At 45.5% G+C, this 18,789-nt stretch overlaps 1 protein-coding gene across 2 annotated transcripts in view; it reads left to right on the top strand.

Annotated features, from left to right (window-relative positions):
• The first annotated feature begins 2,469 nt into the window (after positions 1 to 2,469).
• The window catches only part of LOC141153528 (eukaryotic translation initiation factor 4E), a 44,230-nt gene continuing 27,910 nt past the window's right edge, over positions 2,470 to 18,789 (top strand). Inside the window, exon 1 of one of the 2 annotated variants that reach the window (XM_073638428.1) lies at positions 2,470 to 2,681. In XM_073638428.1, coding sequence (XP_073494529.1) covers positions 2,485 to 2,681 — 197 coding nt within the window. In that variant the 5' untranslated portion in view covers positions 2,470 to 2,484. The remainder of the gene's footprint in view (positions 2,682 to 18,789) is intronic. The other variant, XM_073638417.1, reaches the window with a different exon arrangement.

Genomic DNA, 18,789 nt, shown 5'->3' with positions numbered 1-18,789 from the left:
CTCGGTTCTGTTCCTGGATCTATGTAGTAAGCTCGGTTCTGTTCCTGGATCTATGTAGTAAGCTCGGTTCTGTTCCTGGATCTATGCAGTAAGCTCGATTCTGTTCCTGGATCTATGTAGTAAGCTCGGTTCTGTTCCTGGATCTATGTAGTAAGCTCGGTTGTGTTCCTGGATCTATGTAGTAAGCTCGGTGCTGTTCCGGGATCTATGCAGTAAGCTCGGTTCTGTTCCTGGATCTATGTTGTAAGCTCGGTTCTGTTCCTGGATCTATGTAGTAAGCTCGGTTCTGTTCCTGGATCTATGTAGTAAGCTTGGTTCTGTTCCTGGATCTATGTAGTAAGCTCGGTTCTGTTCCTGGATCTATGTAGTAAGCTCGGTTCTGTTCCTGGATCTATGTAGTAAGCTCGGTTCTGTTCCTGGATCTATGTTGTAAGCTCGGTTCTGTTCCTGGATCTATGCAGTAAGCTCGGTTCTGTTCCTGGATCTATGTAGTAAGCTCGGTTCTGTTCCTGGATCTATGTAGTAAGCTCGGTTCTGTTCCTGGATCTATGTAGTAAGCTCGGTTCTGTTCCTGGATCTATGTAGTAAGCTCGGTTCTGTTCCTGGATCTATGTAGTAAGCTCGGTTCTGTTCCTGGATCTATGCAGTAAGCTCGATTCTGTTCCTGGATCTATGTAGTAAGCTTGGTTCTGTTCCTGGATCTATGTAGTAAGCTCGGTTCTGTTCCTGGATCTATGCAGTAAGCTTGGTTCTGTTCCTGGATCTATGTTGTAAGCTCGGTTCTGTTCCTGGATCTATGTAGTAAGCTCGGTTCTGTTCCTGGATCTATGTAGTAAGCTCGGTTCTGTTCCTGGATCTATGCAGTAAGCTCGGTTCTGTTCCTGGATCTATGTTGTAAGCTCGGTTCTGTTCCTGGATCTATGTAGTAAGCTCGGTTCTGTTCCTGGATCTATGTAGTAAGCTCGGTTCTGTTCCTGGATCTATGCAGTAAGCTCGGTTCTGTTCCTGGATCTATGTTGTAAGCTCGGTTCTGTTCCTGGATCTATGTTGTAAGCTCGGTTCTGTTCCTGGATCTATGTAGTAAGCTCGGTTCTGTTCCTGGATCTATGTAGTAAGCTCGGTTCTGTTCCTGGATCTATGTAGTAAGCTCGGTTCTGTTCCTGGATCTATGTAGTAAGCTCGGTTCTGTTCCTGGATCTATGTAGTAAGCTCGGTTCTGTTCCTGGATCTATGTAGTAAGCTCGGTTCTGTTCCTGGATCTATGTAGTAAGCTCGGTTCTGTTCCTGGATCTATGTAGTAAGCTCGGTTCTGTTCCTGGATCTATGTAGTAAGCTCGGTTCTGTTCCTGGATCTATGTAGTAAGCTCGGTTCTGTTCCTGGATCTATGCAGTAAGCTCGGTTCTGTTCCTGGATCTATGTTGTAAGCTCGGTTCTGTTCCTGGATCTATGTAGTAAGCTCGGTTCTGTTCCTGGATCTATGTAGTAAGCTCGGTTCTGTTCCTGGATCTATGCAGTAAGCTCGGTTCTGTTCCTGGATCTATGTTGTAAGCTCGGTTCTGTTCCTGGATCTATGTAGTAAGCTCGGTTCTGTTCCTGGATCTATGTAGTAAGCTCGGTTCTGTTCCTGGATCTATGCAGTAAGCTCGGTTCTGTTCCTGGATCTATGTTGTAAGCTCGGTTCTGTTCCTGGATCTATGTTGTAAGCTCGGTTCTGTTCCTGGATCTATGTAGTAAGCTCGGTTCTGTTCCTGGATCTATGTAGTAAGCTCGGTTCTGTTCCTGGATCTATGTAGTAAGCTCGGTTCTGTTCCTGGATCTATGTAGTAAGCTCGGTTCTGTTCCTGGATCTATGTAGTAAGCTCGGTTCTGTTCCTGGATCTATGTAGTAAGCTCGGTTCTGTTCCTGGATCTATGTAGTAAGCTCGGTTCTGTTCCTGGATCTATGTAGTAAGCTCGGTTCTGTTCCTGGATCTATGTAGTAAGCTCGGTTCTGTTCCTGGATCTATGTAGTAAGCTCGGTTCTGTTCCTGGATCTATGTAGTAAGCTCGGTTCTGTTCCTGGATCTATGTAGTAAGCTCGGTTCTGTTCCTGGATCTATGTAGTAAGCTCGGTTCTGTTCCTGGATCTATGTAGTAAGCTCGGTTCTGTTCCTGGATCTATGTAGTAAGCTCGGTTCTGTTCCTGTATCTAAAAAAACCCCTAAAATTGCCTGGTTAGGAGGGGATTAAAACCACCTGCCTAATATTGCAGCCAGAACACAGTACACCCCTGCCCTGAGGTGGCCTCACCAGCTGCTGGTTTTAATGTTGTGGCCGCTCACACACCGGTGTACAGCACTAGCCCGCCCTCTGATTCCATACTAGGACATAACGTGCCAGCTGTCGGGAACTTTGACTATTTGCAGGACACCACACTTGTGCCCTTCACCAGCCGCCAAGTCTCCCTCCCCTCTGACGTCAGCCATACTCGCAGGCTCTCCACTATGTTCCACAGGACGCGGCTGAACTACAGCTCCCGGCATGCAATGGGGCGGGGCTGCGCAAGCTCAGCAGTTGCCGGACGTCACGTGACACGCCTCAAACCAACCGTCTTTGAATATTTTTTTTTGTCGTCTCCTCTTCTTCCCTGCCAGCGGCTGCTGTGCAGTCACATCTATCTAAAATGGCGACCGTGGAACCGGTGAGTGGACCCGTGAGCAGGATAATGAGCCCATAAAGCGCAGCTTGGCGGTGCCGATGGCTCTCTGAGGAGTGAGACTCGCCGTCAGCGGTAGTGTCTGCTCGCTGGGAGGGGAGAGCGGCGGTGATCTGGGGGAGGAGCCCGGAGCAGCGTGTCTCTTAGCGGAGTAGCAGGCGGCTTGTGCTGCTGCTGTGCCGGCACCGCGTTTCTCCGGCCGCGCCTGCGACGTGTGTGTAGCGCTGTGTGAGGCGGAGGAGTCGGCAGAGGGGAAGGGGGCGCTAGTGCGCGCGGCTGAAGCTGTGGTGGGGGCGCGTGCAAGCGGGCGCGAGGAGAGGCCGCGTGGCGGGAGGTGAGGAGAGCCCGGGCCCGCTCCTCTCCGCTCACACCCAGGCGGCGGCTGCGCGGGGTCTCCCGGCCTCTCAGCGGTGGCGGCCCGGAGACGTCCTATCAGGGCTGTCAGCGCTTCTCTCCCGGGCTCAGGCCGAGGGACATGTGCTGGCGGCTTCCATAGACTACTGTACACACATGGAGGTCACTGCACCCTCAGGAGGCGGCTGACAGCAAGCAGAGGTCCTGCCAGCGGGGAATAGTGGGGTCAGTGTAGTGTCAGCAGCCCGGGTGTTCATGGTGGGCTGTATGGCCCTGCTGGTGTCCATGGTGGGTTGTCAGTCACCGGTGGGCTGTATGGCCCTGCTGGTGTCCATGGTGGGTTGTCAGTCACCGGTGGGCTGTATGGCCCTGCTGGTGTCCATGGTGGGGTGTCAGTCACCGGTGGGCTGTATGGCCCTGCTGGTGTCCATGGTGGGGTGTCAGTCACCGGTGGGCTGTATGGCCCTGCTGGTGTCCATGGTGGGGTGTCAGTCACCGGTGGGCTGTGTGGCCCCGCTGGTGGGTGTCCATGGTGGGGTGTCAGTCACCAGTGGACTGTAGGTGTCCATGGTGGGGTGTCAGTTGCCAGTGCGCTGTGTGGCCCCGCTGGTGGCGGTCTCTGGTGGGGTGTCAGTCGCCAGTGGGCTGTGTAGCCCCGCTGGTGGCGGTCTCTGGTGGGGTGTCAGTCGCCAGTGGGCTGTGTAGCCCCGCTGGTGGCGGTCTCTGGTGGGGTGTCAGTCGCCAGTGGGCTGTGTGGCCCCGCTGGTGGCGGTCCATGGTGGGGTGTCAGTCACCAGTGGACTGTGGGTGTCCATGGTGGGGTGTCAGTCGCCAGTGGACTGTGGGTGTCCATGGTGGGGTGTCAGTCACCAGTGGACTGTGGGTGTCCATGGTGGGGTGTCAGTCGCCAGTGGACTGTGGGTGTCCATGGTGGGGTGTCAGTCGCCAGTGGACTGTGGGTGTCCATGGTGGGGTGTCAGTCGCCAGTGGACTGTGGGTGTCCATGGTGGGGTGTCAGTCGCCAGTGGACTGTGGGTGTCCATGGTGGGGTGTCAGTCGCCAGTGGACTGTGGGTGTCCATGGTGGGGTGTCAGTCGCCAGTGCGCTGTGTGGCCCCGCTGGTGGCGGTCCATCTTGGGGTGTCAGTCGCCAGTGGGCTGTGTGGCCCCGCTGGTGGCGGTCCATGGTGGGGTGTCAGTCGCCAGTGGGCTGTGTGGCCCCGCTGGTGGCGGTCCATGGTGGGGTGTCAGTCGCCAGTGGGCTGTGTGGCCCCGCTGGTGGCGGTCCATGGTGGGGTGTCAGTCGCCAGTGGGCTGTGTGGCCCCGCTGGTGGCGGTCCATGGTGGGGTGTCAGTCGCCAGTGGGCTGTGTGGCCCCGCTGGTGGCGGTCCATGGTGGGGTGTCAGTCGCCAGTGGGCTGTGTGGCCCCGCTGGTGGCGGTCCATGGTGGGGTGTCAGTCGCCAGTGGGCTGTGTGGCCCCGCTGGTGGCGGTCCATGGTGGGGTGTCAGTCACATCTGTGTCCATACTCTGCCCCCTCTGAGATGCCACATGTGGTCCGGGTAGCGCTATAGGGCACACTCCTGGGGCAGTTGGTTGGGGCACAGTGGTAGGATCATGCCCACTAGTCATGGGTAACATAATCCTGGTACAGCTTTGTGCTCCCCTCCCTATAATTACTGGACCACTCAGAAAACCGTAACTTTTTTCCCTGTTGTAAAAAAATGTCTGAGTTTTATTTTTTGTGATGCATGAAACGTTTGTAAATTGCACACTTCCAGGGGTACAAGTCTTATCCATGGCTGCGTAAAGGTACTTATCAATCGGGGTGCTCATCATCTGGCACCCCATGGATCCAGCACAGATTACTTTGGTGGATGGCACCGACTCCAGAAGTGAAGGCTGCACAGTTCTGATGTCACAAGACCACTGAAGCCTGTGATTGGCTGCTGTGGTCAGCTGACCGGATGTTCTTTGGAGTTGCGCTGTTCTAGTCACTTTATCGCTGCAGCCAATCACAGGCTCCTAACGTCAGTGCTGCCGTCGCTTCGGCAGCCTTTGTCTGTTGCCAGAGTGGCCTGCACTGGATCCATGGGGGTGTCGGGTGAGAATCGCTGTGATAATTTTAACAAACTATTGGTAGAACACTTTTATTGGTAAATGTTTTTGTAACCACATAATTTTTTTTTTTTTTTACTTATAACTCTATTCATTTACAAACTTTAGTTTTTTCATGTGAGTTGAGTATTTTTTTTTTTTGGTGGGCGTTATATTGACCAAGGGAGACTTCCGACCAAAGCCATAGATGCCCTGGAGCTGTTGACTTTAAGGGATTAAAAAAATGTAGTGGCTCTCGCATTGTAGCTACTGCTGTATAACAGCTTCTGTACAGCCAGAGCTATAAGTGGTTGCGCAGTACTGATAAGTTCATGTTCATCTCTTCAATGTCTGAAATATTGGTTCTGGTCCCTGTGTTTGGCTGTGTGCCCACGATGCAGAAATGAAGCAGAAAATTTCTGCATCTCCCTGGCAGAAAAAACGCATGCGGATTGTACATGCTTTTTTCCTGCTAAGGCTGTGTGCCCACGATGTGTTTTTAATGCGTTTCTTCAGCTGCAGAAACGCATTAAAAACGCATGGTAGAAGGGCAGCAATGTTCCCCAATGATAATCCGCATGTGCTGTGCACATGCTGCGGATTATCATTGCGGAAAAAAACGCAGCACTACCAATTATTTTGCGGAAGTGCTGCGTCTTCGCCGCCATTGACTTGCATTAGACCGCATGGATTACGCATCACTGTATATGTAGATGCGCATTCCATGCGTTCTAATGTGCGGATGGTACCCGGGTGTAGATGAGAGAAGAGTTTCCTCCACACCCAGGTATCATTAAAAATTCTGTAAAAAAAAAAATAAAAAATAAATGTATACTTACCTTCTGGCGGGCCGCGCTGCGCACCTACTTGCTTCACGGCACTTTGCAGTGAATTGAAGGACCTGCGCTGACGTCAGAGTCATGTGACGCTGACATCGGCAGGTCTTTCAATTCATTGCTGCCGGCAGCCGGGACGGAACGAAACAAGCCAGCGCGGGCCATCAGAAGGTAAGTATACATTTATTTTTTTATTTTTACCACTCTCTCAGGTCACACTATATAAATCCATGCTGTTTGCATGGATTTATATAGTGTGACCTAGTTGTCACAAGCACTTTCCAAGTGATGCTAAAATCGTCTGGATAGCGCTTGTCAATCCACATGCGGAAATGTCAGTGGGTAACCGCTCCATTTCCGCATGTCCATGGCAGGAAAACGCATGTACAATCCACATGCGTTTTTTTTTCTGCCAGGGAGATGCAGAAATGCTCAGGAAAAAATCCTGAGCATTTCTGCATCGTGGGCACATAGCCTAATACATGCGGATTGACAAGTGCTTTCAAAGCGATTTTAGCATCACTTTGAAAGTGCTTGACAACTAGGTCACACTATATAAATCCATGCAAACAGCATGGATTTATATAGTGTGTCCATAGAATGGTTAAAAATAAACCTTGATACTTGCCTTCCGATGGCCCGGCGTGTGTTGCTGCGCTCCTTCCTGGCTGCCAGCTGATCGCGGGACACTGCACTGAAAGACCTGCCGTCACATGACTGTGACGTCAGCGCAGGTCCTTCAGTCTGCTGGCAAGCACAGGGAAGGAGACCTTGGGCCGTCGGAAGGTGAATATAATCTTTATTTTTTATTTTATTTTTTTTACAGCTTTTAGGGTACCTGGGTGTGGAGGAGAGTCTCCTGTCCTCCACACCCGGGTACCATCCGCACATTAGAACGTGCCAATTAAGCAAGTATAGATGCAGTCTTGCGGAATTGGCGCGTTCTAATGCAAGTCAATGGTGGCGAAAACGCAGCGCTTCCGCAAAATTAATGGACATGCTGCGGATTTTTGAGCGCAGCATAAACGCTGCGGAAAAATCCGCAGCATGGGCATTGAAAGTGTGGAATTGCATAGGGGACCATGGCAGGAGGCTTACCATGCGTTTCCCAAGCGCTTGCGCTGCGGAAAATTCCGCAGCAAAAAAACGCTTGAAAAACGCATCGTGGGCACACAGCCTTACACACAGTAACCTACAAATTCCAGGCAGCACCCTTGTAGATAAATGCTTGCAAGATGAACTCCTCCAATACCTCCACTGTGTGATGTTCCATGAACTACAATAACGCCCGTAGATATCAAATCTGGTGGCCACTCAACTGTCGCCCCGTCCAACGCTGTGGATGTGTTGTCATAGTAGGTTACTCTTTGCCTGTGCAATAAAGAGAAAAATATCTAGGTGGTGATGTGATCAGTACTGTGTACCTGCTTTAAGCGAGACTGTGTACTAATATGAACCTATGCATACAATTGCTGTTATATGCCCATTGTGAGCATAGGTGAATTACCTGGATTGTATGGGGACCTCTGTGCTGTTGGCCTCTCCCCACCCCCTTCCTTCTGCTAGTTTCATAAGATGACCTAGCCATTTACTCAGTCCTACTTGGGCATTACCTAACATTGATATTGACCGTCATTAATTTATATGGTATGTACTGCTTCTCTCTGTATGTTTCCCCTATCACTGAACTGTTGCAGTATATTTTGTGTAAGTGACCAAACAATTCTAGGTACAAGTCCCCTTGCAAGGCTAAAACATAAGAAAAAATAAATTAAATCGAACCTGTCACCAGTTTTTTGTCCTATATGAACTAAAACTCGCCTTATGCAACTCCTATGCTGCATTTCATAAATGCTTATGTAAACCCCTGGCTCCCCCTGTAGATCCCCACAAACCTTTTTAAATTCTCCCGCGCTGCATGGTTGTCCGGTCATATGGGCGTTGTTTCGGGCCTCTCCATCCCTCCCTCCGACTGCTGCTCGCCGTCCTCCACACTGCTGGGCGAAATCTTACGCCTGCGCACTATGCTTTGCCCTATTGTGGGCGGAGCCAAAAAACATGTGCACATGTTCCCGCAGTAGGGCAAAGCATAGTACGCGGACCACAATTTCTGTGCGCAGGTGCAAGATTTCGCCTAGGCGAATTAAGAGGAGGACAGCAAGCAGCAGCTGGGGGAAGGGATGGAGAAGACTAAAACCACGCACATCAGACCGGACCAACCGCATTACCATGCAGCACGGGACAATTTAAAAAGTTTTTGGGGAGGTCTACAGGGAGTTATATAAGCAGTTATAGAATGCAGCACAGGTGCTGCATATGGTGATGGTTTTAGTTCATATAGGACAAAACTGCTGACATGTTCCCTTTTAAGCTTAAAAGTTCAAATCGCCCCCTTTCTCAATTTTGAAAATGAAAAGTATATCTGGTATTGTGCATACTTAAAAGTGCGAATTTTCAAAATCGAAAATTATTTGCCCTTTTTGTTAAATGTAGTGAAAAGATAGAAAATAAACATTTTGGCATTTTTATTTTCATCACCTGGCTCGCCAAAAAATTAGCTTTTATTCAATTTTCTAACAGTCATTTGTACCCCAAAATGATGCCAATAAAAACTGTCAATGGAAAAAGTGTCCTACAAAATTGCAACATAAAATTGGATTTGAGTACTGAGTATCAGTAAAACACTCAACTTTTTTTTTTTTTTTTTTGTGGTAATTCTACAGACTTGAAGAATCAAATTACTGCTTCATTTGAAGCAAAAGAGACAAAAGTACCCTGAAAACGCAGCTACACCTGCTTTTTGAAAGCAGCTTAAAATTTTCATTAAAAAACGCTTCAAAAATGCAACATGTGAACATAGCCTTAGGGTGCTTTCACATTAATAATAATAATCTTTTTATTTATATAGCGCCAACATATTCAGCAGTGCTTTACAATTCAGACAACTTACAGTCGGCACTGTCCCCATTGGGGCTCACAATCTAGATTTCCTATCAGTATGTCTCTGGAGTGTGGGAGGAAACCGGAGAACCCGGAGGAAACCCACGCGAACACAGGGAGAACATGCAAACTCCTTGCAGATGTTGTCCAATTGCAATCTTGTCCACGTTTTTTGGTCCCATCGGGGCTTGCGTCTGAATCCCCTACTAAACGGGATTTGGACGTATGTGACGCCTGAAAATGATACACGTCAGAGCATACATTGACTCAGTCAGCACCATTATAATCAATGGCCCCTTCGGATCCCTTTTTGAGGGGGGTTTGGATGCAAGCCTTGAAAGAACCAACAAGCGTGGGCAAGAACGCAATGTGAAAGGGGCCTTAATAGTTTGTCAACAATAAAATTCAAGGTGAATGAACAAAAGAGAATTCTAAATCAAATCAATATTTGATGTGACCACGCTTTGCCTTCATCACAGCATTGATTTTTAGGTACTCAAGAGTTTTTGGAGGAACTTGGCACAGAGGTTGTTCCAAACATATTGGAGAACTAACCCCAGATCTTCAGTGGTTGTAGGTTTGTTCAAATCGTTCTGTCTATTCATTGTATCCAATACAGACTCAGTGATGACACCAGGGCGCTGTGGGGACCATATCATCTCCAGGACTCCTTGTTCTTCTATACAGTGAAGATAGTTCTTATTGACATTGGCTGTTTGTGGTCGCCCCACTGCAAAATAAATTTCGAGTCAATCAGTTGCCTGCCTGATAGAATTGCATAATGGATAAGCATCTGCCTGTATTTCTCAGCATTAAGGACACAATCTTGACCAAATCAGCAATTCAATTTACTGAAATGCGCCCTACACTTGTAAGGAACCTCCACCATGCTTCAGTGTTTGCAGACATTCATTAATGTACCACTCTACAGACTCTTATTACAGCCAAATGCTTTGCATTTTGACTCAATCCTGAGCACGTGCTGCCATTTTTCTGCACCCCAACTACTATGTTTTTTGTGCATAGTTTAGTCACATGGCTTTGCTTGCATGCTGAAGGTATGTGTTTTGTTTTTTTTTGCCAACAATTTTTCCATGAAGACCACTTTAGCCAGACTTCTCCAAAGTAGATGGTCCCACTGATTGCTGCTAGTTTTGAGCTGATGCCACCAGGGCTGTGGATTCGGTAAGCCAAACCTCTGACTCCTCAATTTCCACGATTCCGACTCCCTCATACATGGCTCATGTTTAAGTGATAAATTTACTGTAGCACAGATTCATCTCAGCTAAGTCTAGACCCTTAGATCAGGAATAGGACAGACATTTATAGGACATTTCATAACTTTCCCAAATTCTTATGAAAAAATATTCCCCACAAACTGCATTGAACTACTGTACCCAATTTATTATATATTTTAGGAGTCAGAGCTGGTCCATTTTATACTGACTGCACCAAAATGGGCTCCGACTCCACAGCCTTGGATACCACTGCTGTACATCCTACAATTTTGAAGGAACATTAACATGGTGTGTCTTATGCTATACTAAGTTTCCTTGTCACCACTGTGTCTACGGTCTTTAATGATGCCTATTTGTGTGAATAGCGCATCATGAAACCTCAGTCTGCTTGAAATATTTGCCTGGGAGATTCCTTGCTGATGCAGTATAACGAACTTGTGTCTTGTTGCTGACCCCAGTCTTGCCATGGTGTATGACCTATATACATGAAATGGTTTTCTAAAACTTCTCCTTTTGTAGCCCTCACGGCTGTTAATGATTGTTTCAGCGTACATTTGAAAAAGTTAAATTTTCACCTTTTTGGTGTGATTGGTTATTCCTACGCTTAATTATAATTCTACAAAATCCTTGACTTAGTGCAAGTGTACCTTTTTTTTTTTTTTTTTTTTTTTTTTTTTAAATGTATTCTTTGCAGTATTTTTTTCAACACTCGCCAAAAACGTTAACGTTTGCACTGTACTGTATAGGTTAAAGTGAATAGCGTTATTCAAAACTACAATCAATGGAGGGGAAAAAAAAAAAAGTTATGGCTCTTGAAAGAAGAGGAGGACAAACAAGTGTTAAAAAAGAAAATTGCTTGGTCAGTAAGGGGTTTAATGTACATAGCAGAGATTTGTAAATCTGTATAAAAAAAATCCCTATAAAGAGTTTTCTTTAAAGGGCTATTCCCATCTCCAAGATGCTGTAGGTGCAAAAATAAAAAAATCACACAATGGTTGAAAGAATACTATTTTGGGAATACCCCTTTATCTACTATCTATAGCAGGGTGCCACCAACACATCATGTTTTCAGGACTTCCCTAGTATTGCACAGGTGATGGAATGATTTCCTGTGTAGGTGATGGAATTATCAGCTGTGTAATACTAAGGAAATCTTGAAAACATGACCTGTTGGTGGCCTTGAGGACTGGAGTTGGGGAACCCTGATCTATAGAATATGAGATGCACCGCAGAGCCCCCCAGCAATCCTGAGACTGCCGCTCTGGAACTCTGTAAAGCCTCATCTTGAATGAAACGCAGGATCTCGTGCCCCGCCTTCCCTCCCTCAATTCATTGTCTTAGAGACTACCAAAACTAACCAAGCGCTGGACTCTGCATAGCGTGATTTAAGAAGTAACTAGTTTTTGGTACATTTTGTTAGGGCTTCTGCTTATCTGTATAGTCACCACTTACGTGACAGGCCAACCGTTTAACATTCCACTCATACTTTTCCATCTCTTTAATTTATCCATCATTTTGTTGTCAGTGCCACTTATCCATGAGTAGTTTAGAATTTACAGTCCTTATAGAAGAGCAGGTAAATTTGAGCAAAGGGCCCTCACTCTGTGTTTTGCAGTCTGTGGCCAGTGGGAGGACTAAATGACTGAAGCCCAAGTTCACATGACCGTATTTTCGGCCTGAGTGCTTTTTTCTTTTTCTTTCATGGACGAAATCTACGCGTTAATAAAATCCCAGCATGCAGTAGTTTCTTCCATGTCAAATAAGACTCACCAATTCAGGTCTTTGTGTGCGTTAAAAAAAAAAAAAAAAAAAGTACCATATACCAGCCCATTTTTACAGCTACATGGCAGTTCTTCAACATAGTAAACTGCTTAGTCTTGTACATTTTTAATAACTACTATATAAAACTGATTGAACATGGATGACAAGTTTAGAAAGTGTCGAGGTTTCTGGCTAAAACTTTAAACAATTTTTTTTCATTTATATGTATGTTTTGGTGAATTTAGATTGGAAAATTCCCTTTAAGGCTTAAAAATAAAAACCTGTCACCTTGCGACTGCAGACTGCTGAATCATGACATACGCAATGTGCACATTCATGATTGCCAATATTCCCTGTGCGCAAAATGCGGTCACATGACCACAAGTGTGCGATTTGCATAGTTATGCTTATGTGCCTCTGCAGCATTGGAGGAACACGGCTGCACTGAGCTGACTGTATTGGACTGTAACAGTGTACAGCAGCGATTCGGACAGCTTATAGAGAACCTGTCGCCTGAAAAAAAAGCTCTTAACCTGCAGATATGGGGTTAATAGCGTTCTGAACTTGCCCGGCGCCGGCACTTAGCCCCACTGCTGGAAGAAATTAACTTTATTCCTGCTGTCAGCGCTCTGTGTTCAGTCATAGGGGTGCTATTGGTGCGGGTTGTCACCGCTCAGTGTATAGAAAGCGGCGGTTATAACGGCGCCCTCGGCCCTGACTGACAGTTGACACTAATGCGGAGCTGCTGTCAGTCAGTACTGGGGGTGCGGTTACAACAGTCTCTCTGTACACAGGGCAGTAACTGACCCTCAGAACAGGATTATTGTTCATAACAATCAGCATATTGTTGCTTCCTTTACAAGGTAAGGCTGCATTTACTGTCCTACCACCTGTTTAGACAGGCCGACTACACTTCTATAACCTTGTTCTCGGCAGCAGATACTGGTTACACAGGGGGATGAGCTGCTGAGAAGGTGATATTTAAGCAAGGTTAAAAATGATTAATTCTGACAAACGAGCCTTATGTTTGTTCGCCTGGTGATTGGCGACTTAGACAGGCCAATAATTGGGAAGCGCTCATTCTGCTATGTGGTTATTTGACCAACTGATTCCAGCGTCAGCAGTTTTATTAATTTACTTAATTAACATTTGCTTATACTAAACTCATAATATTCAGTTTTCTCAATGTGGCGTTTCATTAATTTTAAGGTTTCTTTAGATTATTATTCTCCTGTGTTACCCCTCATTGCTTGGCAACCAGCCACTGCTGCTCCCTGCCCCGCACGCTTCATGTGTCAGGACCTAAGGGTATGTGCATACGATGCAGAAATGAAGCAGAAAATTTCTGCATCATTTCTGCATCTCCCTGGCTGAAAAAAACGTATGCAGATTGTGCATGCGTTTTTCCTGCGGATTCACATGCATTTCCGCATGTGGATTGACAAGCGCTTTCCAGGCGATTTTAGCATCACTTGGAAAGTGCTTGTGACAACTAGGTCACACTATATAAATCCATGCAAACAGCATGGATTTATATAGTGTGACCCGAGAGAGTGTATATACTTACCTCCGATGGCCCGCGCTGTCCTGCTCACTCCGTTCTCCCGGCAACTTTGAATTGAAAGACCTGCCGACGTCAGCGTCACCTGACTCTGACGTCATCGCAGGTCCTACAACTCACTGCAAGTGCCGGGAACCAAGCAGGAGCGCTGCGTGGGCCGACAGAAGGTAAGAATACATTTATTTTTTATTTTATTCTAGTTTTACAGCTTTTTTTAATGGTACCTGGGTGTGGATGAGACTCTCCTCTTCTCCACACTCGGGTACCATCCGCACATTAGAACGCGCCAATAACGCAAGTACAGATGCAGTCTTGCGGAATTGGCGCGTTCTAATGCAAGTCAATGGCGGCGAAAACGCCGCGTTTACGCAAAATTAATTGACATGCTGCGGATTTTTGAGCGCAGCGTTTACGCTGCGGAAAAATCCGCATCATGGGCACAGCACATGCGGATTTCTATTGGGGAACATTGCTGCCCTTCTAGCATGCGTTTTTAATGCGTTTCCGCGGCGTTTACGCAACTGCAAAAACGCCGCGGAAACGCATTAAATACGCATCGTGTGAACTCAGCCTAAAGATGCAGATTCTCTAGTTTTTCTTTGAACTGGTAAGAAGTGTTCGTTTTGCAGCTGTAGCATTGTCAGGGCATACAAGAAGTATACACGGTGCGTCCATAGAATATAATGAGCCTTTTTTTTTTTTTCTAACTACCCACATACGTTCAGCAAGCAAGTCAGGTGAGTTTTCCTAGTGTAAGCTGTGACCTGCACTAGTTAGTAATGTTCCTCTTCTGTTGCTCCAGAAGCTTGTGGCATTCTAAGGCTATGTGCACACAATGCTGAATTGATGCAGATTTTTCCCGAGCATTTCTGCCTTTTTTTCAAGTGCTTTTCCAAGCAATTTTGAGCATCACTTAGAAAAGTGCTTGACAAATTGGTCACACAATATAAACCCATGCAACCGGCATGGATTTATATTGTGTGACCAACTTATGCTGCTTTTAAATGCAGCATCAATAGTAAAAAAAACAAAACTATTAAAACGTAAAAAATAAAAACATTATAGTTACCTCTCCGGCGGCCCCTGGTCTCCTCAACGGTGGTGTCATCTGACCTCGGCCTCCCGTGGTGTTCTGAAAGGACCTGCGGTGACATCATTTAGTCAGCAGAAGGGTCACGCGACCATCACATGACTAAATGATGTCACCGCCGGTCCTTTCAGAGGACAGAGGGGGCCGCCGGAGAGGTAAGTATAATGTGTTTTTTTTTTATTTTTTTACGTTTTAATTCTTTTTTTACTAATGGTACCCGGGTCTGGAGGAGAGTCTCCTCTTCTCCAGACCCGTGTACCATCCGCGCATTGAACCGCTTAACATCCGCATGCATGCATGTATACATGCGAATGTTATGCAGTTCAATGCAAGTCAATGGTGGCGATTTCGCCGCAGAAATGGCTGTGCTGCGGAGCATTCCGCAGCATGTTCACACTACATGCAGATTATCATTGGGAAACATGGCAGAAAACTTAACAAGCGTTTTTAATGCGTTTTCCCGGCGGAAATGCATTAAATCTGCATCGTGGGCACAAAGCCTAAATCCAATTTTTATTAAAAACAGGTGGACATCATTCTAGTTTAGAGAGTATGTTCAATATCTTTCTTTACATAGATTGTTGGAAAATATTTGCTGGCCTAGTAGATTTGAGGGCCTACTGTCCTTTTTAGGGATGGAGATTTTCACCTTGCAATTCTTTTTAAATAGTTACTCTTTTAATCTTAACCCCTTAGTGACCATGCCAATTTTTTCAAATCTGACCAGTGTCACTTTATGGTAATAACTGGAACGCTTCAACCTATCCCAGTGATTTTGAGATTGTTTGTTTTTTCCTGACTCATTATATTTTGATAGTGGTAAATTTAAGTCGATGTGTTTATAAAAATATCAGAAAATTTACAAATTTCAAAATATTTGCTATTTTTAAACTTTGAATGATTATCCCTTAAATCCAGACATTTCCCTCATGTCTGCTTTATGCTATGTGCCCACGACGCAGAAATGCTCTGGATTTTTCCTGAGCGTTTCTGCATTTCCCTGGCAGAGAAAAAAAAACGCATGCGGATTGTACATGCGTTTTTTTTCAGCCCGGGACAAGCGTTTGTGAAGCGTTTTGATCATGCAATTTCACATGCGGGTTGTCAAGCACTTTTCAAGCGATTTTAGCATCACTTGGAAAGTGCTTGACAACTTGGTCACACTATATAAATCCATGCAAACGGAAATTTCCGCATCATGTGCACAGCACATGCGGATTATCATTGGGGGACATAGCAGACCTTCTACCTAGCGTTTTTTTAAGCGTTTCTGCAGCGGAATTGCCGCTGCGGAAGCGCTTAAAAAATGCATAGTGGGCACACAGTCTTACATCAGCACCGTTTTGTAACATGTTTTTATTTTGTTAGCGTTTTAGAAGGTTTAGAAATGTAGCAGTAATTTTTCATTTTTTTTTTCAAGGAAATTTACCCCCCAAAAAAATTTAGGGACCTATTCAGTTTCAAAATGACTTTGGGGTCTTATACAGCTCTGGCAAAAATTGAGACCACTGCAAAATTTTCATTTTCTCTGATTTTTCTCTTTATAGGTATATTTTTGAGTAAAATGTACATTGTTGTTTTATTCTATAAACTACTGACAACAAGTCTCCGAAATTCAAAGCTAAAAATGTTGTATTTATTTGCAGCAAATGATAAAGCGTCAAAATACTAAAAAAGAAACAGTGCTTTCAGACCTCAAATTACTCATGTTTATCCCCGGAAGAGTTCAGAAATCAATATATGGTGGACTAACCATGATTTTTAATCACAGCGTTCATTCGTCTTGCCATGCTTTCCGCCAGTGTTTCCATGCTTTCCAATAGAAAACTGTTCAGTGGTCTCTTAATTTTTGCCAGAGCTGTATATTGGAAAACCTGCAAAAGTGATACCATTTTAAAAGAGCGCCCCTCAATATCTCCAAAACTGCCATCAGGTAGTTTATTAACCCTTCAGGTGCTTTTGAGGAATTAATGCAAAGTGGCATGACTGGAATGAAAAATGTTTTTACCTCCTAAATGCTTCTATAGTCGGCGGACTCTAAGGCTGTTAAATGCCATTACAAATATCAGGACCACACAATCCATGCCGATGGGGTTAAAGAGGGAGCCCCCACGCTGTTAACCATTTAGATGCTGTAGTCACTGACAGCCGCATCTAAGGGGTTAATAATAATAATGCGCCAACTTATTCCACAGCACTTTACAATTAAGTGGGAAAATATACAGACAATATAAACAATACAATGTATCACATTTCAACAGTTACAGGAGAATTGAGGGCCCTGCTCGCAAGCTTACAATCTATAAGGAAAAGGGGGGACACAATAGGTAGAACATGCTCGTCAGCCAGTATCCATCTAATACCGTGTGCTATTGGGTGCATGGAGGATGTGGAGACAGATGAATACGCAGGGGTAGATTAAGATTAACATTTAGGAGGGGACGGGAGAATTAGGTTGGTGAGTTGAGGTGAAAGGCTTGTCTAAACAGATGAATTTTTAAAGCATGTTTGAAGTCAGGGGGGCTAGATATCAGTCGGATCGTTTGGGGCAGTGCATTTCAGAAAACTGGTGCGGGACGAGAGAAGTCTTGGAGACGCAGGTGTGAGGTTCGGATTATGGAGAATGTTAGTCTTAGATCAGTTGCAGAACGGAGGGCACGGGAGGGGTGATACACAGAAATGAGGGATGAGCTGTAGGGTGGTGCAGAACTGTGGAGAGCTTGGTGAGTGAGAAAGATGAGTTTGTATTGTATTCTGTGGTGAATGGGTAACCAGTGCAATGACTGGCACAGGGTAGAGGCGTTGGTGAATCAGTCTGATAGAAATATGACCCTGGCTGCTGCATTCTGGATGGATTGGAGAGGAGAGAGATTGTTTACAGGGAGACCGATTAGAAGAGAGTTGCCATAGTCCAGACAAGAGTGAATAAGAGCGACAGTAAGCATTTAAACTGCAATGGTCGGTGCCGGCAGTGATCATGGCTGATGCAGTAAGTTGTCAGTTATAGTGTACAGCTGCTTGATTATCACCTTATATCTCAGGTCAGTAAAAATACGTATTGGTGGTCACTAAGTGGTTAAATGGGTAAAATTGCAAAGTGCTGTTCTCAAGAGAAAGTGATACATTTACTTACAGCTTGTTGCTTAGACTGCAGCAGTGGTTCCCTATCAGCTGTAGATAAACTTGTGAAGTGTCTACAAGCTCGTCCCAATAGAGGGTGTAAGCACTGGTCTCAAGCTGTCTGGGCTGGTGCGTCTGGTCAGTGTGAGTCCCTGCGCACCAGTGCCCAGCTGCTGCTGGATTGACCCTTCGGACCAGCTGCATTGATGCACTGCTGGCTAGAACTGTACGCTCTGATGCTGCAATATGAAGCGGCGTTGTCAGGCTTGTCATTTACAAGAAATTCAGGATGAAAACTATCAGCTGTAAAATTGACAGGAAAGGAAGCTGTAATGACAACAGTAGATCAAAAGGATCTTTATCTTCCAATCCATCAGTTTCCTCAACAATTTCTTCTTGTGCCCTGAAGGCAAGACTAGGGATTCTCCACTGTAAGGGCTTGTGCACATCACACTCTGACCAATGTGATAGTTGGACTGCTTCACTTTTTCTCTTTCAATAAATTGAACTGATCTTTGGCCCTTATAGAATTGATTAAAAATTAGTTTATTCAATTTGTGGGGTATAAACAAGGGGAAAAAGGCATCCAAAAGTTAGGTTCTAGAATTCCTGGTTTCACTTGGCCATCTGTGAAGCCTATACATTTTTTTTTTAAAACCCTTTTCCATGAAAACTTCAAAGTTGATTCTGCGAAGCCCATTTCTGTTTCCTGGCCGAGAGAGCTTTCTGGCTCTGGAACAAATTTGCAAAGCTGCAACATTACAAAATACTACAGAGCGGATGTTTTCTCTTCTGAAGACATGGCTTTGGGCAGGAAAGTCTTTAATGCTGGTGTCTATACCTAATTATTTAATATTTTATATATATTATAGGATCGTAAATCGGAAACATTGAAATGGAGTCGTAAAATATTTAGTATAGCATGTTGCTTTTACGTCCAACAGAGAGATAGATAATTTATATGTATATCTCTCAGATAGGGCAATGCTGGCGCTGTTGATAGTTGTGCCCATCAGGCAGGCATGGTGGCAGCCTTTACCCTGTGACCCCTGCAGGCCTTTATTCTGCACAGGTCACTAAAGAGGTCGGCACTTGCT

This window comes from Phyllobates terribilis, unplaced genomic scaffold (genome assembly GCF_046119375.1).
Source record: "Phyllobates terribilis strain yellow unplaced genomic scaffold, ASM4611937v1 Scaffold_1__5_contigs__length_1240528914, whole genome shotgun sequence".
In the NCBI taxonomy this organism is placed as follows: domain Eukaryota; kingdom Metazoa; phylum Chordata; class Amphibia; order Anura; family Dendrobatidae; genus Phyllobates; species Phyllobates terribilis.
This window is presented reverse-complemented; position numbering and strand designations above follow the sequence as displayed.